This window comes from Bombus terrestris, chromosome 16, assembly GCF_910591885.1.
Source record: "Bombus terrestris chromosome 16, iyBomTerr1.2, whole genome shotgun sequence".
Classification (NCBI taxonomy): domain Eukaryota; kingdom Metazoa; phylum Arthropoda; class Insecta; order Hymenoptera; family Apidae; genus Bombus; species Bombus terrestris.
The window spans coordinates 828,168-853,337 of NC_063284.1; the positions used below are offsets into that span (position 1 = coordinate 828,168).

Genomic DNA, 25,170 nt, shown 5'->3' on the forward strand with positions numbered 1-25,170 from the left:
TTTCTGTGTATCCAGCTACTACCTACCCCTTCTCCTTTGTTTCTATTTAAAACTATATTTTAATCTTTAAGTCGAGGCGTAAGGAGCTTCTATGAAATGGGTCTCTGATTTTGCTTCTAAAAATCTAGAAATATAAAAGATATTTAAATAGAAAGGTTATATCACAAACGAGGGGTTGCTTTCCGTATAACATTATTTCCAAAATTTAGTATCGATGATTAATAGAATTATTGGAGATTTAAAAATTGGCAATCGTTAAAAATTAATGAAAATTATTGACTATTTGAAGGAAATATCATTTACTAAAATGTGATAATAAAAATTCTTTTCAATATAGAGACCATTTTTTATGAGAAACTTCTTACGCTTTCGATCACTTTTCACTTCACTAATTATCCACGCTAATTCTATTTCACTTTTTTTTTTTTTTTAGATCGAACATCGCAAATGATCGATAATCAATTATCGATCATTCGTGACATTCCAATGGAATGAAAGGAAAAGATGGCACCGAGACGACGTGTCAGCATTTTTTCTTCGAATTTCAATATTTTATTTTGCCTGTTATTCGATGTTTCTTTCTAACAAAGTAGTCTTTCTTCTAAAACCTTGACACGCTGTTCTGTCTCTATCTTTTCTGTCTGCCTTTAAAATCAATGTTGGGTAAATTGTTTAAAAATTTTGATCATTCGATTTAGAAAATTTTAATGGTCCATTTGAAGCTAAAATATAATTGGGCTACGTAGCGAAGTAAGATATTTGTTATAAATGGTATAAACAGATGCTTAGAATTCTAAATTATATAATATATAAGGTTCAAAGAGTAGCCTAAAGAATTCTACAAATTAAGTTAACTTTTTTAAATTCCAGTTTTACATCCATGTGACTGAAAATTTATTTTTCAAAGGATGAAAATTCAATTTAATGTGTCGGATTCCAGAAACACACATACCCGTATTCTTTTTCAGAAAACGAAAAAGAAGAAACATTTCTATTTCGTTGAAAAGTTTCAATTTAACAATCGCGGACCATCCATCGCGAGACATATTAAATTCCACCGAAATTCAATTAAACAAATCCAAAATGCAGCGCAAACAAGAAACGAAAAAAGAGAAAAATAATAATAACAATTCTGCGAGTTCCGCCTTCAAACAGACGAAACTCATCGTTTTCCAAATCCAATCAAGCGTTGCTCGATTCTCTGTTCGATAGAATTTCTCTAAAATCCATCCCATAAAATCCTTTTTCTGAGAATCGAGCAGCACGAGGGCCATATTCGTTTTTCCGATCGAAAATATCAGTCGTAATTTGCTGGTCTTGAATTTTTATGAGACTCCGAAGCTTTTTTCTCAGATGAAATGAAAAATCAGAGGAAAAAGGAAACACAGATATAGTGTACAAGAAATTTTCCACTTAATAGCACTTTATAATTTCAAGCTTCACGATATGGTATTCTATCTGTAGCTCTATCTATATACTATATATTCTATATACATGTGTAGTAGTACGTACACTGTAATTACTCGATGTATATACATCTACCATTTCCTTTTTCTATCTTCTGAAAGTTTTCATCTCCAGCATGAACTCTGTCACGAAAAGAAAAAGGAAGAGATTTGAATGAAGAGAGAAGGCAAACCACGTCATGGACCGCTTCACCGTTTTATCAAAATATTCTTTTAGTATATCAAAATCGAATAGTATAAGAAAAATTCAAGCCGAATATCAAATTTTATATTAATTTTAATTAATAAAATTCATATAATTAATTTCATATTAGTATAATTTTTATATTAATTTATCATCGTGAATATATCAAGTCCTTTTTCTTTAAATATTTTTATAACGTTAATCTTATTCATTTTTAAAATATTACTAAAATACCATGTTTATTAGTTAAAAAGATTTTCAAACGTTTAATTATCGATATCGAAAGATTAGAAAAGATCGACAAATTGTGAAATTAAAGTTGCTATTACGATTCTTCGCTTTTCTTTTCACTTGTCTGAACGGTGTGTTGTTCGCGCCTTTTCTGTTTCCACTAACTTTTCTTCCAGCTCGAAAACCGATCATCGACCATTTCACTACTCTACTGCCTATCGTCGTCTTCCTCCTCTTCGTCAACTCACGAACGGCCTACTATCGCTACTACTGTTGTCATTTTTCGCAATTATTACAGCAAAAGGGAAGCTCGACCTTCGAAAAAGAAGAAAAAGAATTCGTTCACCTTATTTTCTAGGAAAATTGCACAATATGCGTAATTTTGAAATTGGATGATTCAGTTTTTTGAAGGAAGGTTCCATTTTGCAGAAATTCCTCTATTTTTACTTTGCTGCTACTCTCACTCGAAGCTTCGATCTTCTCAGCACGTGAACATTCACTGGGCCATTTTTATTGCCCGTGTCATTGCTGATTCGTTATTGCACTTTCCATCGTTTCGATAAAAAAGCGAATTATCAAAATTCATATGATCAATGTTATGCACATTCGAAAGATTCAATTGAAAATTTCGTCGATAATAAATATAATTTGTTCGATGTAATATATATTGTTCAGTACGTAAAAGAAAGCACTATCATTGATCAGCGTGTGCGAGCGAGACAGCGATAAATTAGACTTGGACAAAATCGGGTTTAATAGAGCTTCTTGCTATTGTGTTTGTTAATCGGAGGTTTTTGGTGGATATTATTGTCTTAAAATTTCTAATTCGGAATGTGAAGTGTGGTAGTATTTTGTTGCTTGTTGTTGGTAGAAGAAAGGTAGAATGGGACGGTAATTAGTTAAAGAGTATTGAAAAATTACGCGAACGATGGAAGGTTTGGCCGAATCGACGATGACTATAATTTCTCAATAAGAAATCTTTTGCATGATGCTGTCCTCCGTACACCATTATGCCAAATCTGTCAAACACATGTACAAACACGGACAAACAGGCTCAAATTGTATTTTACGAAATCCAATTGTTCTGTTTCAAACAGCCTCGTTGGAATTATTATAAAATTCATTCTAAGAAAGGAATATTACGAATAACAAATTATTTGTCCATTATTAAAAATATAATATTCGTGTTGCATTGACAATAAAAAAAATTTCAACAATGTGTTTGATTAGAGAATAAAAACAGAACAAATCGGAAAATCAAATCAAACTATAATTTCTGACAAAATTGGAACTTTTCATTTTTCTAAAATAATTTCGTGAAATATGGAAAAATGTCAGGATTTGAACAAGGCCTAAGAACATCAATTATAAAGTGTCTTTCTTACAATTCCTCGACACGATTCAATCGCAACATTGTCCTGCATTAAACCAAACTTGAAAGTAGATCGATTTATCGATATCACGAATTTTGTTACAAACAATTCGATGAAAAAAAAAAAAATGGGGTCCTGATCGATTCTTTTCTCTGATAAGCTTCGATCCGATCGAGGGAATAGTGCATTGGCAAATTTCGATCGATCGGTTGCAAACGCGACGTGAGCTATCATAAATCTTATCTGTGATAAGAGGAGCGTGTTGTCGAAAGAAATTTCCGAAATTTTCAGAGCGTTTGCAAAAGTGAAACTCGATTCCGTAGAATAGAAATGGTAAAAATGAAAATTCTAGTAAAATCGAGAAATATCGTTAAGAAAATATTAGTATCGTTAACGTTAATCGATAACTATGATAATAATGATAGTACTAATTATAGATAATGTTTAATATTCGACGATAATTCCTTGTAAAAGCGTATTGATAGTGTTACGGTAATTAATTGTAAAGTATTCGTAGATATAGCGTGCGATAATTGATTAATCTGACTCAATTTTCTTAAGTTACTATCTCGGAAAATTTATTTCCCTTGAATTTTCTTATTTTTAAAGATACAGGTATTTTTCTTAGAATAACGTGTCTTTTTCTTTTATCTTAGATTACGTGTTATTCGACGAATATGATTGACGATTAAAAGGTATTATAGTTTTACCGATAATTAATAATAATTTGTTATTTGTTTATTAACTTGAAAATTATGATGATTTAGGATTAATTAACTGATTATCGCATTATAGAACTTGCATTACCCCAATCTTACTGAAATTAGAAAAGTATAAACTTGAAGGATTCTGGTCGAAATTTGACAATGCATTGCCGGAGCATCGACAGTAATACAGTACAGTTGTACAATTACGAAAAACAATTTGTTAATCGTGAAATTGGAATAATGTCGACGTTTTTCTCTCCGAATATTCCTGTTCTCTGTGTATGGTGTTCTATCGATTTTCTTTCAAGAAACGATGTATAAACTCCTTTTAATAGAAACGTGAAATTACTAAAATTGCAACATTTTTATGATATCTTCGCCAACTAAAATTTGTAATCTAATTTAATTTAATCTACGCGAAAATAAATTTGGAAATTAGTATTTTTCCCTAGAAACAATAATAATATTTTTTTATCGTAATATTTCTCAAAATCTATTTTGAGAAAATAACTTTGAACGAGTTTGTGCATCGTTGCGCCGAAAATCCCAAATACGCTTAACTTTCTCGATCTATAACTAATTATATATATATCGTGAAAAACTCTTTAAAAAAAGATGTCCCATTTTTCTCGTAGAAAATTTTCGAAAACTCGAGTATACAGAGAACGAAGCAACAAAAAAGAAAAAGTACACTATTAAGAAATCTCGATAAAGACTCGTATCTTTCCGAGAAAATGAAGCTGCAGCGTGAATGATGGACGAAGAAAGAAAGAATGCATCGTTCTATTTCTATAATATCGAAAATTCGTCTCTTCGAGACGTGCGTCTGAACACTATAATATATAATATAGGGACGATAAAAAGTCAATTGTTCGTAATTCTATCGTTTAACGTTGGACAACTCGTCGCTGATGGTAATTAGTCTCGATCTTAAGATTATTCGATATAAACAGTATTGTATAGATATATACGATTAACGACGCTACGAGAGTCAATGCTGAACGTTCTCCAAGAAAAACGATGTATCTCTTCGAAAAAATACATAATCGTACTTCGACGAGGAAAACTGTTTGATACTTGGAATTATTATTAAGTATATGCTACGTTATACTATACTGATATAATGTACTGATGTAGTATAATTACCGTATTATTATTATTATTATAGTCTAATTACTACATGATATTATAATATGGTAGAATTACTAAATTTGAGATGAAACATTATTTGCTAATGTTATAAATTTACAAAATTACCGTAGAGTACCGTACTAATATCGTTAGAAATTTTACAATATCGACAATCAGTTGACAAACATTGTAATATAAGTGCATTTAAACACATTTTCTATTTTCTATTTCTTACTTCTAAGTGATATTCATTTTATTTCGATCACTCGAAAATCATCGTATTAAATTTACATATAGATAATTATTGGCTATGTAACATGATTTAAATAATAATTCCGAGGGTCAAAGATAAAGGAAGAAGGAAGCTGTCGTAAACTATACAATTTTTATTCGATATACTCGTGCACACATCGACACACGCACATACACATACACGATACACAGCAACATATATTATACGAGGATAAAAGAAAAAAAGAAAAAAGATTATTAAGAAACGTTGTATAATGTTTTATCGCCGCTAAGGTAAATCGACGTAGTTTCGCGAATTATTAGCCTGTAATTAAAGATCGAAGAGGAGAGCCGTATAAATATTCGTCGAGCCATTTTTCGTCCTGGGCTGAATAACTAAAATACGAAGGATTGGATTCTTCAAATCTTAAAAGAAAAAAGAGAATTTCAGTAATATTGGCTGTCGACAACAATATCTTCGTAATTTTCGAATCTTTTCTTGCGCGATTCCACAAAATTTGTCTGAAATAACTAGAGATTCATAGCCCAAGCGAAATCGATCGAATCATTGTAACTTCCGATCATCAGAAATAAAAAAGAGGGAAAAATGGAAAAAAGAAAGCTATTATACGAATCGGACGAAAAATAGCTCAGTGTGAATTCTTTCGTTGACGTTTCAAGATAATACCGCCCACGTTACTAAAACAGAAAAGAGAGAGTTCGAAGGTTGTAGGAGGGAGAAAGCGATAGGGTTAACTCACAGTGAAAAGTTCGAATTCGAATAAAAAAAATAGAAAGAAGAAGAAAAGATGGGGAGAAGTTGTCGAAGCATCAATATATCAAACTGTCGAGTACATTGTGAAATTAGTTGAAAAATCTAGAGCTGTGCGGCAATAGAGGGGAGCACATTGAGTAAAATACTCCTCGATCCAGCAGTATTTCTTTCATTCTCCAAATTCGTTCACTTTCCACCCTCTACAAAAATGCAAGATGGAAACATTGTATGGATATTCGAGTTCTATGGAACGTCAACAAGTATTCGGTACATAATAAGAAAGTTATTCGATAATAAAAATTAAAATTCTCTATAATAACAAAAGATAGAAGCTTTTCTGAGAATAACATTTGTTATTACAGTTTCTTATAAATTTCACGTAGAATTTCCTACAATGATTTTTGTACTACAGATTTTGGAATTCATTTGTATGCATCTATAAACGAAAACGTACGTAATTATTTATACAGGAAAATTCTTGTTGTCTTCGTTAAGAAAATTGGTCGGTATTCTTTAAGAAGAATATTTAATAAGACTGTCGGTATAAACAAAGATATACAAGCTACTTAATCAATAATTTAACAAAGCTACCAAAACCCCATTAACTGAATACTACATATCAAGATTGAAATTATTTTTCCTGGCTTTGTTAAATTATTTATGTCTTCTAATCAGAATAACGAGGAAATAAAATTCCTTTATTTACCAAAAGGAGAAGTTCACGTTCCATAGAATCGAAAATGAGAAAGAGAAACAGTAGAAAGAAAGAGAAAGGGATGGAAAGTGAAGGGTTGAGAGAGGTGGTGTTTAAAAGCATTGCTAATCAGATTTAATCGCGCGTAAACAACGCGCAGTTTTAGGACGAATATGTTATATATATATAAATATGAATATTATAAAATATATATATATATTAATATTTAGATTTATATTATATGTATAGGGGGACGTGTTGACGTATATTGCGATTGTGGCAACGGCGGGGTATGAAAAAAGAAAAAAAAAGAAACGAGTGACACAGGGGACATTTGCGTCATTTTATTACTATTATTAATAATTCATTACCATTACCGATTATTAGCGATAAAGCAAATATTTCCGTTGAATATATGAATTATTACAATTTTTAAACGAGATTATAGTATATGGATTATAGCAATGGGAAATTTAGCCCTCGTTATTACCGACGTGAACGTCTGATCTTACGCCTCTAATTATTGTCGGGTTAATCATCATTATATTTAATGGTTAATAGCGATTAAGATTTTGCATAGAGTCGAGGTTATTAGAAGAGGACGAGATCTATCGATCGTGTTTGAACGGTGTTTTTTTTCAGTATTAATCGAAGTTAGTATTCAGGGGATAATAAAAGACGTTGAAAATAAAAGACACAAAAGTTATCACCAGCTCAGATGCGAGTACAATGAATGAAATTAAGATTGAATGAAATAAAAATTAAATTAGAATTGGCTAATTGCAAAGAGATGTTGCGGGGGATTAATTGATCGAAAATTCGAACTATCGTGCACGACAAATTGAAAAGGGTTGTTCTGTGCTTCTCAAATAATTCCAGCATCTTTCCATTCCAACATTCTTTACGGTGGCCGTTAAAGACTTTATTTCTTAATTAAATTCTCATCGTTTTCCCATTATTTCGTATCCCTCTTCTCTTCGAAATAATTGATAAACAATTTACAGCCAACAAGAAGCTGCAAAGTAGACTGTATACATTATATGATAATTAAGCGAACAAAAATATTTATAGTTGTCTAAGAAAGAATTATACTTTTTCCTCCTTTTCATAGATTAACCAGATAATTTTCATTTTTATTCGCCACTTTCAATCGATACGTGTACATACATAGGTTTTCTTTATCGTAAGCTTTTTGCGAGATCAACACAAAGTATAATGATGATGTATTGTTAATTAACGGAGGCCTTTTACTAAGTTAGATTAAGTTTCTTCATAATGACGAACGAAGGGATGATAATAATGATTTAAATTGTATTTCAACGATTCAACTGTTTTTTATAAGCGTGATACATATTTTCTATGGGGAAACCGACGATGGCGGATGACGAAGAGGACGATGGAGAATGTTAGAGTTAATTTTCGATCGATATTAATTATTGACATGAATTATATATGCATCGTGTATTCCTACGTTTCATTGTCCTATGGCAGCCGGCATTATTTTGTAAAGAAGAATAAAAATAAATTGACAAATGTACAAGTATCGCCCGACTAATTCTTTTCCTGCATACCACGAATAAAAATATCTTTGTAAATATAAACATATGTCGCGAATAACTTAGTGACTTGACATCTGTTCGATACGAGGAATAAATTCTGAAAATTTGTGGAATTTAAATAAAAAAACGCAAGCGACTATTTCTTTATTTCAGATGCTTTATTAATACTTCAAACATGAAAATATCAATCAAAATATAGAAAAAATAAAATCTCGTATTACGATACGTATAATTATATGCTGTAAACAACATAATGAAGAGTGGGAATAGCAGAATATTTGATAAGAGTAGGTTGATAATTTGAACTCAGAGGTAGAATGTTAAGAGGTGCGATTACATCTTTGGGTAGATCGGTTGATTTATCGTGTTTTTCTGATTCTGCTTGTTCCTTCATTGACGCAGGCAATTCTTTCGTGTTAGTCTGTTGGCTATTTTGAACAGACTGTTCGTTGATCTTTGAAGCAGCGCTCGCAGAAGTGTTGGAAGAACCTGTGACAAATGGAAAAATCTTCGATTACTTAATTAATTTTTTAATTCTTTTCAAATGCGTAAATCTTTATTATGTAAATATACTAAGAAGTTGGTTTTGATTGGAATTTACTTCGATATGCGTCTTCTTTAACAACAAAAGGAACATTGTGGATCGAGAAAAATGTGAAAGTGTAATTAAAGGCTGATGACAGAGTGATCTTGAAAGATCATTGGCACCGGAACCAGAATGACCTTCGCGAGGAATAAAATATCTGCTCGGTATATTCTTACGCCTTAATCTGATTTCGAGATTCTTTAATGAGGAAAGAAAGTAATTGGTTCGTTCTTACTTTTCGTTTCTGGTGCCTATAAACGTGCAATCTTAACGAGAACCATAATTTATCGATTGAGTTATAAAAAAATGGATTAAGTTATTTGTGTAAGAGCTTGTTTATGGTTTGTTATTAAACATTTGTTTATTTCTGCTATGCTTAATTACAGAAAATGTAATTTTGCAAAAAGTGTGTAAGGTATTTACCTTCGACGTTTATTGGTGCTCGTATAGAGTATGGATCAATCAAGAGATTTCCTTGGGAAATTTGGAAGACAGGTACCGCGGTCTGTTTGATTATTTTGGACGTCGTTGGACTGGTCGCTGATTTGACTGAAATCTCAGCGTTTTTATTCTGCGACGATTGCCCTTCAGACTCCATCTGACTCATTAAAAATACGCGTATAATATAAATTAGTTAGTTTTAAAAAAATTGTTGGTAGTATTAATAAAAGTTAATCATACTATGTTCGTTTGCGATTGCTCTTTTTCATTCGACTCGATAGTCTTCCTCTCTAATTGTTGCAATCCTTGCAAAAATACATTCTTTTCCCCTATTTTATATTCTTCCTGCGCTTTTTCAGATATTTGAGGAGCTGCAGTTCGAGCCAAGAACACGCCTTGCGTGTTTTGTGCCTGAGAGAATCGTAATTAATAAAATTGAACGAAAATTATCGAAAACATATCAAATGTTAGTAATACCAACTAATTGATGATTAATATTCAGATCCTAGTAATATCTGATAGTTAATCCCCTTAAATGTAAGTAGTATCAAGCAGCTAATAGTATAAAATATTAATAATATTACATCAAAAATTGATAATAATATCAAGTATTAATAACACACTGAATATCTTTAATAGTAACAAATATTTACAAGTTAAATTAGTTAATAAATAGATTAATTAATAGTACCAAGTATTAGTAATACGTCAAAAAATTATTACGTACACAGAATTGTAACATATTCGTGTTATTACCTACTGTTATATGTTCCTACGATACCCTTAATTCTTACCGGAAGTGGCGCCTGGGGTAAATTGGTAGCCGCCACCCGGAAACCATTTTTACTGTCAGCAGTGTACTGGGTTGTTTGAATAAAGCCTGCGTCATCGACGTAACTGTAAACACCTCGTGTTTCGCCATTCAACGTTCTGATTTCCGACCTTGCAGAGCCTGGAGCACTATAGCCAAAACTGTACTGGCCGTAACTGTCCTGATACCCCAGGATAGGTGCAGTCGGCTTGGCCAAGCCGAAAGAAACGAGAGAACAAGAGAAAAGAAGGACCTGAACACAGATTATTCAACGATTTTCATAATTTCACAACAAGCAATTAATTCTTATTTCGTACCATCGTATTACGACAATCGCACTAATAGTGGTAATAGCCAGACCACGAACAAAATTCTATTAATCACGTTTAAACTTCCCTATCAGGTCGAGCAATACGTTCACTCACATTTTCTTGAAAGAGCAAATCAAATTACTTTCAAATAAAATTGTATTCAGTCAAAGAGTGCCTTATAGATTTTTCTATAGATTTCCATCCCGTTTCTTCGTAAATTTATATATTTAATACAGTAAGAATAAAATAAGCGTATATTTATTTACCACCTTTAAACGATTATTATAACATTGTTCGAGCTAATAGACACTGGTGAAAGAACGAACTTATTACTCGATTCGATTATTAAATCCGATTATTAAATACAAGAATCCACTGCAAAAGATCCAGCACACGAGTTACCCAACTCAAAAATCACTGTATAACGTGAAATCAGTGTAATTTATAAACATATTACGTAACAAGAAACTAATCCGAAACCACGATCAAAATAACATCTGCGAGCAACCCAAAGCTTGAGAAACACTGCTGCAACCCCGTAAGACCAGCCCACTTGGCCGTAAAGCGAGCAAAGCAACCACCGTTCCATTCACCCACGCAATCACACGTTCTTCCTTACGTATACGCTGTTCATGGCGATTCGATTCGAGTTCTTTTAAATTTCGCTCACGCATCCGCCACTTTATATAGAAAACACGCGAGCCTCGAGGGTGTTACCAGCTCGGGTCGCGGAAACGCGAGGATCGGAGGTGCATGAAACTGGTCACGCCTGTCCTCAAGGACTTTACCGCCTGGAATCCGGCTCTTGAACATTTTCACCAAGTATTTTTTTCTCGGTTAGAAACCTGAACACCCAGCTATGCCCTAATATGTACGATCTTCACGGTCGCCTCGCCGCAGAGATCTGCCAAGAATCTTCCATTCACGCCGTTTTACAAAATAATACCTGGATAAGGAATTTTTATGACGTTACGCAGGCTTAGGAAAGTAGATAAAGCCTGTAGATGACTTTCGCGAATACGTTAGGCGTGTTATGCGAAACATTTTCGATTTTTACTGGCACTGTTGCGGGTAGGTTCTTCACGCATTTATGGGAAATTTGAAGACGTAAAAATGAATAGAATACGGTACGCAAAAGATATAAAATATACGAACTACGGTATGGTATGGTGCGTTGTAACGTGCGTGGATTGTGTAGAGCGCAATTCGCAAGTTGAAAATTCTATGATGTTTTCTCGATAATATTTTGTCTCTGGAATAACGTTTACGTATTTGTTTTTACGCAATGAACGTGTAATGTATTCTTTATTTAATATAAACTTTACTCATACTATTAATAGCGAAAAGATCGTTAGGCAGCGAAATAATATCTGTAATTCCAAATTAACAAAAGTGGGACATCTGTAATAACAAAGGAATTACATCGATAAAAGGAATAGAATAGAAATGTTTTCATAAATTCCGTTTGCAACAACGAGACTAAATGGGAGAAACAGAATTTTTATCAAGTTTCAAGAGATAGCCTATTAGAAATTTCATCTCATGTATACGCAAAAGGAAACATCCGGTTAATAGTCTTCGACATTAACGTACGAAGAAAAAAGTTAATGAAATCATAAAGTGCATAACAGTGTTGTTGCGAAAGAATAGTAATTTTGTGCGTGGAAGTATCGCAAAATCTCAGTAATTGCATCTCATTAGTAAACCTGATACGTTCTTTAGCTGTGCAGCCTCCTGTTAACTGGTTCGCGAACAATTTATTTTATATGCATATCGAAAACGTGTTTTACGGTAATGAGTGCCATTTTACATGCTATAATTGGACACCTGTTCCATAAATGTTGGATTACGTTTGTTTGGACAATCGGGATTTTGCCAATTACACAAAATTTCAATGTTTTCTATTTTCTAAATAATTTATGTATATATACATACATATATCGCAATTTTTTATTTAATAAATTCGTTATACAATTACCACATTGAAACTATAATCGCAGGTACCGATATAAATGTATAATTTTATAGCCATTACAAAAATTATACTTTTGAAAATACCTGGAAGCCAAATCCTGTCGAAACAGAAATAGAACTTAAACATTTGCAACATTTTACAAAACTGTTTTATAGAAATTTTGTTTGTTTGCTATAAGCGCTATCGCCTTGTAGAAAGTCGTTGGCTCCGTTACACCTGTATGCTCGTCTCTTCCTCTATAATCGTTCAGTCTAGCTATTTGCATACTATCCTCGACCCAAATTCGTTGCAATCGATCCTGACGTGACGAACGCATTCTACTTCAAAATCGCCGCGACATTAATATGTATCGATTCCCCTCGTCTATCGTGACAGAATGAAACTGGATGCTGGAATTTTTTTTCTCTTTCTTTTTGTCGAACAGACGGCGAATTTAGTGCCAGTTGAAACGTAAGAAGCAATTTTTAATTGTTTATGCCATTACTATCAATTATTGTTTGCGTTTAAATCTCTACGTATCGTATAACAAATATCCGTATAGTTTTTATGTTTTCTGTACTCTCGGATCAAAATTGATGAATTTAAAGTCAGAACTCTGAAACGTAACTTAACATTAAAGACAGAACTTGGATTCGATTAAAACAAGAATTTAAACTTCTTCGAAATTCTCTTTATTAATCCAGTCTACAATCGTCGTTCATCCCCGTTATGGCAGTTTTAACAATCTCACCACCCTCGAAAATCAATCAACATCGAAAGAGCACATTAAACGAAAAAGCAACAAATGACCAGAACGTCAATTTCCATAGCCCAAAACGCATACATGAGAGAATGACATAACCGAATAACAAACCGTAAAGCCAACTAATTATAACGAATCTAGAATTAACGAAACAAGAAAAATATGTCGCAGAGAACACCGGTAATTGTAAATCGTTCGATCCATGCGCTATGTTTCCCTCTTTACTGTCAACTATGATACTTATCCGCTAATTATTCACGAGTGGTCCTCCATTTTATTTTGATTTAACACGTTCACTGCTAAGTACGTGTGATACATTATCCTCTAAACACATAATTTCCATAGGAAAAGCTGTATGTGTCTGCTAAACTTTACGTTTACGCAATATGCTCTGTATGAATTGTTATGAATAGATCGTGGATTTTTATGCATTTACGGCAAATTAGAAAGCGTAGAACTTCATAAAATTTGTGAATGCACATTATAACGTATTATATATCTTTTTAAAAAATAATATTTTTTAAGTATAGCGCTTCTTTAAGTTTGTTGCAAAAATATTCCATTTTTTAAATTATATTCTCGCAAATATGAATTTGCATAAAAATCCGCAATCTAATTATGATGCTTTTTCAGAAATTTGCGATTGCTCGTGATTGTTTTTACCAAATCTACGCGTGGACACGGTGAACGTGTTAAATGACGATCAGATTTTTAATAGACGAGCCGTCCATAGGCGAGGGCAGGGCCAGCAACAGCGAGAACATCGGCAGATTTGGCAGCCTCTGTGGCCAGGTTCAATTTCTCGTTAAGATGAGCGGTTGCATGGGCGACTTTCGCCACAGCCACTTCCGGCGTGTCCTGCACTCTTCCGTCCGGGCCAATGGGTGCACCAGGGACCACCACTGCGTTGCTGGCTACTAATGGTACGGTCACTGTTCCTGGAGCAGCAGCGACTATCGTCCCCGATGATCTCACCGCCTCGTTCGCCAGGTTAATCCTCTCGTTGATCTGAGCTGCTGCGTGGGCTGCTTTTGCTGCTGCTACCTCTAGAGTGTCTTGCACCCTTCCGTCGGGACCTACTGTTGCTGCTTGCACCACTGGGGCCACTATACCGCTGGCTACCAGAGGAACCAGTGGTCTGAAAGAAGGACTTTTCGTTCGAGATAATTGTTTTAAGATGGGATCTGAAGTTTACGTGATAACCCAAACTCCAAAGTAATTTCTAAAACATCGAAAACAAATCTTTAAACTCCCATCAAAAACCTTCCTTAGTCAGATAATCCTAAACATTTTTCTAACTTCCAATTCCTAGAAAAATCATCTTTTAAAATTTCCAAAAAGTCAAAACCTCTCTAATCTCCAATCCCCAAGAAAATTGCCCGTCAAAATTGGAAAAGAATCGTCCGTCAACCCCCACCCCAAATTCACCTGTTAAGATCCGCAGCGACAGACCTGGCCGCCTCGTTTGCCAAATTAATTCTCTCGTTAACCTGAGCGGCGGCGTGCGCAGCCTTGGCGACAGCGACTTCTGGGGTGTCCACCACCCTGCCATCAGGTCCAAGTGGAGCGCCAGGTACCAAAACGTTTGGTGAAGCAATCAACAGCGAAGATTGTTTAACCTGAACCTGTTGCAGGCCTGCTCCTGACCTGGCAGCCTCGTCAGCAAGCTTCAATCTCTCGTTGAGGTGAGCAGCCGCGTGTTCCGCCTTGGCAACAGCAACTTCTGGCGTGTCTAGGACCCGGCCATCCGGTCCGACAGGAGCTGCAGGGGTTAAAGTGGCGATCAGGGGCGCGGACAGGAGTCCCGGCTTGGCCAGGGCCGCAGAAACCAGGCCTGCCAATAGCAAACCGGAGACTGGTCCCATGACGATCGTCGCTTTATGGTGTTTCAGAGGTTCAGAGGCTTCCGAGTGCCGGCTAGTTTCAAGAAGGGATCGGCGACAAGTCGAGTTGTCTGATCGATCGTTTCGACTGGACCGTTAGGAGATCGTTGGACGCGCTCGAGACTATGAGACGCGTCGTCCTAGATCGGCTTTTATAGCTGTTAGATCGGTATAGTTGTATAGTTGGCATTATAGATCACGTAACGAATAGGGTGGATTTTTCGAGACGATGGATCTGGACCACTGGGCGCAGACTGTTTCCGTTCCCCTCCGGGGCAAGGTAAGCGTGTTTGTAAAACGAGTAACAGGCTCTGCGGGCGGATTGCTCCGCCGTCGTAGCCGAGAAAAAATGATGGGCTCTCCATTTTCGTGGCTCTCTCACTAGCGCGGGAAGACACCCGATCCCGTAGTCATCTCTCCGCGCCTAGCCTGGCCATGGACACCAAGGGCGATGTTGGCGAAGGCCGACGATCGCGTAACCGTCCCTCGACTATCGGTGTATCGGCGATAAGCTGTCGCCAGGTTGCATCACGTAGCATGATTTTTTTTATCCGTGTAATGGACTCTTGCTACGCGTGGATTTTATGGTGAGTTCGGGGGAGTTACATTGAAAATATTATTTCTTTGTTTTCGTAATTGGAACAAGCTGTGATGAAAGGTTTACGTGCTCGATTAGTGAATTACTTTTTACTTTTCTTTATTTTTTAACGTCTTTGACATTGTTCTCGAGATTGTTTATTCCTTTTACATAATTTTAAAGGTAAAATAATTCATGAAACTTAACCACTGCATTTTGTAGTAAATTAATATTGTTACAATAATGAGGGTATAACGTAGCGATGTGGTATCGAAACGTATAATAAAATGGAGCTGTAATACTATCTATAGCATTGGCATGATATTACCATATTATCGTCGCATAAATATTAACTTTAGGAACCGATATGTACTTTAATTGAGAGATTATTTCAAACCTTTCTTATAATTTTTTTAACGCACAATTTTTTAATTTTATGATTAATATTTACTCGATATTCAATCGTTCAAAATAATGAAGTAGAATAAACATGTTTTATAATTGATAATCAGTAACAATTCATGTTTTATCATTATAATTAATAATCAATAAGTTATCAATTAATAAAGAAACACACTGTGTCGAATATACTCGAGACGAAATTTCTCAACCCGTATACACAATACGTTACATAATGATCTACGAGCTTCTACCTGAAACGTGACACTGAAACATAGTTTTTTACAATCACTTGCAACATATTATTTCTTATTACACATAGCGCCAGTAATCTCTTGTGGTACAAAAAAATTCTACTCCATTTCAACCTGACACATCAATATCTGATAATGATCAACGCAACCAACAAAATGTAATCAAAAATTCATAAAATTGGTAACCGTGGAAAATGATCAAATTTTATTTTATTAAAGGTATTACAAAATTATTTAATATTTAATACAGTGATACTATAATTATTTGATATTTTCACGAACACGAGTAAAACGATAGAAACCAAAGAGAAATTTGTTTTATTTCCAAAATATTATAACAAGTTCTACTTTCAGTTTTCAGTTTTTGGGTATTTCTTGTGCATTTTGAACTCTCCCTATCTTCCTAATAAACAAATAAATGCAATTCACGCGATACCAAACGAAAAATCTCAAACAGAAACAAACAGACGATTAAGATATCTCAAACTCGTTAATTTAAATAAAAATCCACCGATTCAATCTTCCTTTCAAACGTAACAAACAAAACCATAATTAAACTGTCTTATCCGCTTTAACAATCTGTCTCAACAGTTTAAAAATTCCGAATCCATTAAACCAGACAACGATCCTTAAACCTAAATTTCTCTTTCAAACCAACAAAAAGTTAATTAAAATTCCCCTACGCATTTCATTTTAAATTATCAAAGAAACTCGAAGGCCACTGAAGTAGGAAATCTCGCAACAATTCCTTAAGAAGTTCACCTAATCCATTAAAAGAAGAAAAAAACGTAAAAAAAAATTGAGAAAAGGAAGAAAGGAACGTTGGAAGTGGTTCGATCAACGATTCGAGGGTCATGGAATAGAGAAAGACGAATTCCAATCGGATGTCGATCAGGACGAATGTCAATGTCAGGTATAGTTGATTTTATTGGACAGGGCGTCTCCCATCCACGCGTTCTCCCAGCGATGAACACGTGCCCCATGGAGCGAAACCTTTTCTCCCAGGTGCTATATAAAGACGAGGGGACGAAGTGGACACCATGAGACCGGACCAAGGCACCTTGGCGAGTACTGTACCTCGGATAGCGCGCAAGGAGCCACGTTTGTTTCACGAGATGAAGACCCTGGTGAGTGTTTTCTCGGCGATCGTTCAGCCTTGCTTTTTCTTGGTTACTCGTGTAGATTTTCTGCTTCTCTTTGTTTCTTCTATCTCGAGCTGTTTGAGAAGACACTTTGTAAAGATACGTGTGCCTACGACAATACCGAAACGTTCTTCTATCAGGTTCTAAATCTTAATCTCGCGGTGACAAATTTTTGTACGAGTATATAAGTATCGTTAAATAATACGAAATTTAATATATTTGTTAGAGTCAAAAATGAGTACACGGTTTACAAAGATATATTCCGTGATATATATCGTGGTTTTTACTATTAATTCGTGTTCCTACGTATTTTATATGTTTTCGATCAATTTTCAATTTATGTTTGACACTTTTTTCGTCTCTTGTCGAGTAAATTTCACGTCTCCGAAATGTATACCCACCTTCGACTCTCATTATTCTTGGGTTTAATTGATCAGTGTGTAAATTCCACGCTAAATACAATAGTATACAATAATAAATACATGTGAAAAAATTGAAACATATATTTTTAGCAATCAGTAAATTTAATTAAGAATTAATTTTCTAATCGACAGATATAATATTTATTATGTTTACTGTAACAATATTAGAATTGTCTACTTTTGAATATATTCGTAAGTTGTTTAAACTCGGAAATTTTTAAATTTGAATATATGCGTATGATATTATCAAATTCAAAGTCAAATAAAATCCTTGCGACCCTAGAAATCCTAAAACACTCATAGTCAAAACAATCGTGTATTTCACACTGCGATATAATATTATTTCAAGTAGTAAGAATCGGCAACTTTTTCAATTCCAGATTGTTCTCTCCGCCGTGTTGGCAGCAGTATACGCGCGTCCAGGCCTTCTGCTGGCGCCACAGGTAGCAGCTCTAGCGTCGCCTGTTACCATCACCAAACTAGTACCTGGTGCACCCATCGGTCTAGATGGCCGAGTCGTAGACACTCCGGAAGTGACTCTCGCAAAAGCAGAACACGCAGCAGCCCACATCAACGAAAGAATCACTTTGGCTAACGAAGCGTTCAAATCTGCTGATTTGATCGCTTACACAGGACCTGTAATCACCAGTAGCCTGCAACCTGTGGCTGTTGCAGCCAAAATCGTTCCTCCAGCTCCTCTAGGACCCGATGGCCGCGTTGTCGACACACCGGAAGTCGCTTTAGCCAAAGCGGAACACGCTGCTGCTCACATCAACGAGAAACTTGAACATGCTGCTGAACAAGCATCGAAAGGAAATTTGGAGCTTCCTGTGGTTTTGTCCACATACTCTGCACCAGTTATTCAAAAGGTTTTGATATAAGGACAGGACATGACTGACTGGATTGTCTTTTGTGGCGATGTTGGTTACGTGGAACACTCATTTTTTGTACATAATTGTAAGCTGATTAAATAAAGCGATATTTAAGAATATAATGATCATCACATGGAATTTTTAGCATCTTTCGCTTGTTCTTTCCTTCACTTTGATCTGGAATTTGCTACTTTGATGTTCAATGGGTTTTGGTTAAATTTGTAAACTTTTCGAGAAGTTATGCTTATGTAATTCATCGAGTAAATTTGTTTTATATATTTCATTAAGGGATGAAATATGATGATACGTAAGGGGTAGGAATATTTTATCAATGGATTTTCTTATATATTTGGTGTTGTAATTGTTTGAGATCGTTATTTCTTCGACATACGACGATTAATCTATTACGTATAGAATTTTAAATAAAATATCGCCTCTTAAAAATTATACGTCGATGGACTGGTTATTTTTTATTTATACTTATATGAGAAATAATTAATTATAAAATCAATTAATAAAATGTTAATGAAAAAAAGCTCAACCGAACGGTACTTAAGTAATGGGTATGTGTATAAAGTTTATTACTTTTTGAAAATAATGCTCTAAATGGATGATAAATCTTTATTCATTTATTTAAAATAAATGTGTCTTTTGCATAGTCGTGTTATATCTTTCCCTCTTTTCCCTACTCTACCCCATCTTTTACGTTCCGTATCTCATATCCTACATCTTGTATCATAAATCCCACTACCAATACTCCAATACCTCCAATACTTAACAAGGTAAGGTAATTTTATATTTCCTATCTTCACTCCTATATCCCAGTATCCCTAACCCACATCTACCATCCTAACCACGACACCACGTCTCTATTCCATATGCACCTAGCGTACTTTATTCTATTGCACATTTTCCACATTCCTTTTCCCACATCCTATGACTAAGATTTACGTTATGTTCCAAATCGTATAACTCATTTCCTTTGCTCCTCATTTAAAGATCATCCTACCAATTTCTCAAACCCGTTTTCCATACCCCAAACATCACAAGTTCCATATAAATTGAAAAAATATATTTTAAGTCGACGGATTACCTTTTGCATTAAATGTAAAATGAAATTTGTTACCCGCAATTTTCCCACAATACCCACAATGGGAAATTTGTTTGCCATCGAATTTCATTTTGTGGCAGGCGCTATTTTTAAGCAGGCGTAGGAAAGTTGTGGGCTAGAAATTATATTCTGTGGGAAAAATACTTTTGTGGGTATTTTAATTGTTTTCTCTATCGTCTAATTTGGTAATCGGATGCGTTACGCAGTATAATGCGTGGATGTGGAGTGTCAATTTTGATTTGTGCGTATTAGAAATGGGATACACAACGAAAGACTGAGGAAATGAAATAAGATAGGTAAGGAATGGAGTAGCGTCTCAGTATCTTCAATATTCTTATCAAATTCTAATTAAATTTGTTTCTTCCTCAGCTATTTACAGTACGCAACTTTATTCACATACCACTTAAAAATATTAGCAATATCAATATGAGAAACAAGGAAAAGCGGAGGACGATGTGCTTGTGTCTACGTTTTCTTTGCCTTTCATATTCTAAATTTGAAACTAAAATTGAAATATCTTTTAAACTAGACACTCTGTATCCCACCTATCTTAATACGTTTTCGTGAAGAATTCAAAGAACGCATCGAATGGTTTATAAAAGATTATAGGGCTCCTTTCAAAGGAAGAGTACATGAATCGCGTTAAACGGTGTAAAATTTTCCTCCTGGGACAGAGTTATAGCCTAGAAACATGCTGTATGTAGTAACATTATCATGCACAATTTTATGCTACAAAAATTTCCAAACTAAAATTCTCGGATGATATATCGGACAGAAATGATCATAAATTCAGTGAATATCGACACGCAGCTTTGTCGAAAGCTAAGTAATACTGCGCATACATTTTCCATGTATTTCTCACCCTTCGTTTGGGAACCGCTGTTTCACGCCGTTCCTTCGTCAGGATATCGAGGAATACGAGGCAGTCAAGGTCGCTACTCGAGCCTTTTCCTGCGCCCACGAAGAGTATTGTCCACGTAAGTGCACGCTCCGAGACGTAGAAATAAATTCGATCACTATTATCAAGAGACTATAACAACGACATGTTCTTACGATGGCAGCCACGAAGCTCACTATCGTGTTCCGATTTGTTCAGAAATATAAACCTTTAGAAATCGTAGAATAAATCGGCAAGTTTCTTAATCATAACTTCTATTTAGTTAGGTAAATTTAGTTAATAGTATATAATAATATTGTAATTACACGTATAATACACTGATGCTAATAATTTTGTGATACTTTAAAGTATTATATAATCGTACTTAAACGAATTAGAAAGTAAGTAAATACGGTAATGAAGTTGTTAGAAAATGTTATGTTTTTTGGTTAAGATAAACACACAATAGACTTCCGGCTCCAGAGAACCTCGGAAAGAGTTCAGTGTCCTTCGAGTAATACTCGCTTCAAAGTCACGAAAATTACGATATTCACGGTCAACGAGTTTGTTCCTCAATCACGGGGCGTGCCTCTAAAAAGAGACTATTACGATAGCTTATCTCGATCGAAAGAGGACTGGTTATTTACTGAATCCATTGGTCCAATAATTTCCCCGATCATTTTAAAAACATTGTCACAGACAAAAACATACGATTATAAATAAAAGAAGATTTAAAATTTTCTAAATTTTTTAGCGTTCTACATATAAAACTTCTAAGAGTTTCGACTGTAAAATTTGTTTAATAATAAATAATTATTAAAGTAATTCTAGGAATTTGTTACTTAATTTCTACTTTTTATGAATTTCTCTTAGGAATGAAAAAAAATCTTTTATTTCTGATATAATAAATTACATTTCATATTTAATTCGTTAAAGGTTAGTTATCTTAGGATAAAGCGACCTTGGAATTCGGGAGAAAAAGATTAAAGCGACTATCTCGCTTTTTTTTAGGTACACAATGCGTTCTTAATGACTTTTAATTAAGTACAAATGTGTCGGACACAATATGTACATAAATTAAGTAGATGATCTTAATGAGTTTCTAGATTAATTAAATAGCGATAAAATATTTCATTTTGTTCGTATAATAAAAATTCCTGAAGCAAATATTCCGTCAAAACTAAAATAAAAATTGATCATTTTTAGAGTTTACTCTCTTACCTATCTAAATTACTTCCATTCGTTTATCATTGTAATAAAATTTTAACTATCTCCTCTGAAAATGTAAAAAAAATTTATGCCCTTTTTCATAGTCGGTGACTAATTTTAATTGTTGAGAAATAATTTCATATAAAAATGTGACATTTACAAATTTAGAACGCCCACTTAAAAATTTTATTACATCTACAAAAAATGCTAATCAACGTTTGAAAAACTTTTGCTGGAAATATTTAAAAAAATTGCCTTCTTTTTCATAATGTACTTTTTTCTGACTAATTTCGATAATTGAAAAATAATTTTATAAGACAAAGATACCGAACAAACTTTGACAAATTTTCTTTCTCGTAATCTCTGACCCGTGTTGATAACGAAATATTTTCAAGAGATGACTGCAATGCAGTAATTGAAAAATTGATCCGTGGTGTAATATCAAAGGGTTTCTCCCAATCGATTGAGAAAAAAGGGAACACGCCGGCTTTCTAATATTACTCGTACGCAGTTACAAAATCGTTTTTACAATTGTTATTTCGCCAATTGAAAATTGTCTTCGATGATTGTGACACCTGGACAAGCAAATATTCGCGATTTCCCAATTACACATGCAATAGGGTGACAAAACAGTCCTCGTAGTTATTTTCTTGCCTTTGACGCTTATTTGATTGTTTCTTTCGACATTTGGTTCAATCAATTACATTAATTGATTTCTTAAAGTTATTAGAACATTATGAGAAATATTGATTGAATATAAAGTTCGAATATTTTGTTACATAGATGTTGGCAGAAACAATTTTTATTTGAACAAATAGAAAAATTTTGATTATTCATAATTGTTAAAATATACATTGATTCTTACAAGAGATGTCTTAAGAAGTCTTACAATATTCAACGATTCAAATAAACATTATTAAATCGAGATAGTTGTCGTTCAATAAATTATGACTCGAACAAAGAATGTTTCTCTCTGTTACATTAATCGCTTGATGTCACGAAAGATTAATTTTTTTAATGTCTCGTAAGTTATTTGACTATGGACAGCCGTAATTGATGAATTGCACGAATTTTAATTATGTATCTACATTTCATCGATGATCTGCTTCATTGTATTGATATCGCTTAAAACAGGTAGCTATTGAAATGATCAATGTAGAAATCGTAGATTTAATTTGACAATCTGGTTGGCTCGTTATTTATTCACAATCTCGAGAATGGAACGAATGAAATATAATTTTATATTTTTGGTACTTCATTTGTACACATGTATATATAATGTTTATAAATTATTATTATACAGTTATTAATTAAATTATGAAAAAAATTCGATACTTCTACTCTTGGAATAATACAAAGTTCAACATGTGTCGGAACAGTAAGTCACGATAAATCAATAAATCAAAAAATCACGACTAATAATAAATCAGATATATAACATACTCGTTAATGTTCTTGTTAATACCTGTGTTAATTAATCATAACACCTCTGCCAGGCATGACACGAATTTTTCATACGAATCGATTTCTTTGATCGAACGATCTGTCTTCGTACACTATAATCATACTTCGAGAGCGATGCAAAAATATTGAAGGAATGCATTCTTGCTGCAGAGTGTCCTTCAGCCTCGAGTCCTTCGTTCGTTCAGGGTTGGTAAGTCGTTTAACACTCCCATGCACCGCTTTGTTTTAAAGGACAACGAAATACTGAGCGAGAGGAGAAATAAAACAAAATGGAGAGAGATCTTGACAAGTTTTATTTCATACGTGATAAACGACGGCTTAATGAACTTGTCCATTACTGCTTTAAAAAATGACTGAAATTATTAGAATTCGCAAAACCCTTGATAATATACTCTCTAAGTAAAATTTTTACAATTTATAATTAAGAGAAAAAGTTATTTGATAAATATTGAAATACAGAGAATAGTATAAATTAATTTCGAATTTTTAATAAATTTAGATATGAAAGAACTTTATATTTTAGAGAGAAAGGAAATATAGACATTGTACTATGATTATTACATTAAGCATCTTCTCATAAGTGCGAACATACAATTATTTCCCATATGTAATTAGAAAGAAAAGTGTCTCGGATGTAACTTCCTCTATCACGACGTAACCTGCTTCTCATGTGATGTACGAATCTCACGAGGTTTCTCAGGTCCCTGATTACCAGAAACGTAGTTGTTGTCTACCTTCTCATTGCATTCTGTTCGCAAATTAGACGATGTCTCGGGTACTTTAGTTTAGCACTTTACAACAATGCTAGAAAATTTGTTAAACTGTAACTTACGCGCTTAGCTAGGGACGATTTTATAATATCATAAGTGAATAATTTTGTTAACTGTATTTTTCCTGAAACATTTTACTAACTCCATTTGTTTAATTCAAAAATTCTACGATCTCTCAAAATATCGTGGAATTATAGAAGAAACTGTGAAATCTTAAAAAAATAAGAAAACAAAATTTCTTTTTGTACTTTTGTGATAACATTTTGAAACCTTTTATACTCCTACGGCTTTAATGCCTTCGGTGATCTCCTCCTTACAAATTGTATACCTAAGTAACCCTACTGATCTTTGAAGCTATAATTCTATACCTCTACCAATCCCACGCTCTTAATAATTCAGTATCTAGACACTATGTGTATATTTTTCCCACTCACAAAATCCTTTAGCTCTTCCAACCAGTCCAATTTTATTTAATTCGATACGCATCGGCAAGCCACTTCTAAGTCACTTCTAAGTGATCATACTTAACCACTGAATCTTCCAATTCTACCGAATATCGAAGTAGTGTCCATAAATATTCTTTTATGTATGTATATCAATTCTAATCTAATTTCAAATCATCGCTTCAAATCCCAAATTTAATCCACTCTCAATTCCACTTTATTCCAACTAAAGCTTTCCACAATTAAAGAATCTATATCGAAATCTTTACCTAATACCAAATTCCAAAACCCCTGCATCTGAATCCAAATCTCAAATTGACTGCACTGTCCAATACACTTCACTCCAACCAACTAAAGCTTGCCATGATAAGAAACGATCTACGAACTTGATATTTATTTATAATCTCCGAGTCTTTGATCCTTTATCGCAATTCAATCCACAGCTGCCCTGTCACCTCCTGACACAGACCTAGCCAAAACCTTCTTCAGGAACCCCGTAGTACCTCGGGTCCCATCCTTCCGGTACAGGA

At 34.1% G+C, this 25,170-nt stretch overlaps 2 protein-coding genes across 2 annotated transcripts; one reads left to right on the forward strand and one right to left on the reverse strand.

The window, feature by feature from the left end:
* Positions 1-13,828: 13,828 nt before the first annotated feature.
* LOC100650543 (cuticle protein 18.7) lies at positions 13,829-15,205 on the reverse strand. Its single transcript, XM_003401568.4, has 2 exons — positions 14,646-15,205; positions 13,829-14,355 (listed from the first exon to the last, which is right to left on the reverse strand). Exons 1-2 carry the CDS (start codon positions 15,080-15,082, stop codon positions 13,929-13,931), a joined length of 864 nt encoding a protein of 287 aa, XP_003401616.1. The 5' UTR covers positions 15,083-15,205; the 3' UTR covers positions 13,829-13,928.
* Positions 15,206-17,090: 1,885 nt separating this feature from the next.
* Positions 17,091-19,332, forward strand: LOC100650420. The gene is made up of 2 exons (XM_003401567.4): positions 17,091-17,457; positions 18,275-19,332. Exons 1-2 carry the CDS (start codon positions 17,371-17,373, stop codon positions 18,773-18,775), a joined length of 588 nt encoding a protein of 195 aa, XP_003401615.2. The 5' UTR covers positions 17,091-17,370; the 3' UTR covers positions 18,776-19,332.
* Positions 19,333-25,170: the final 5,838 nt, after the last annotated feature.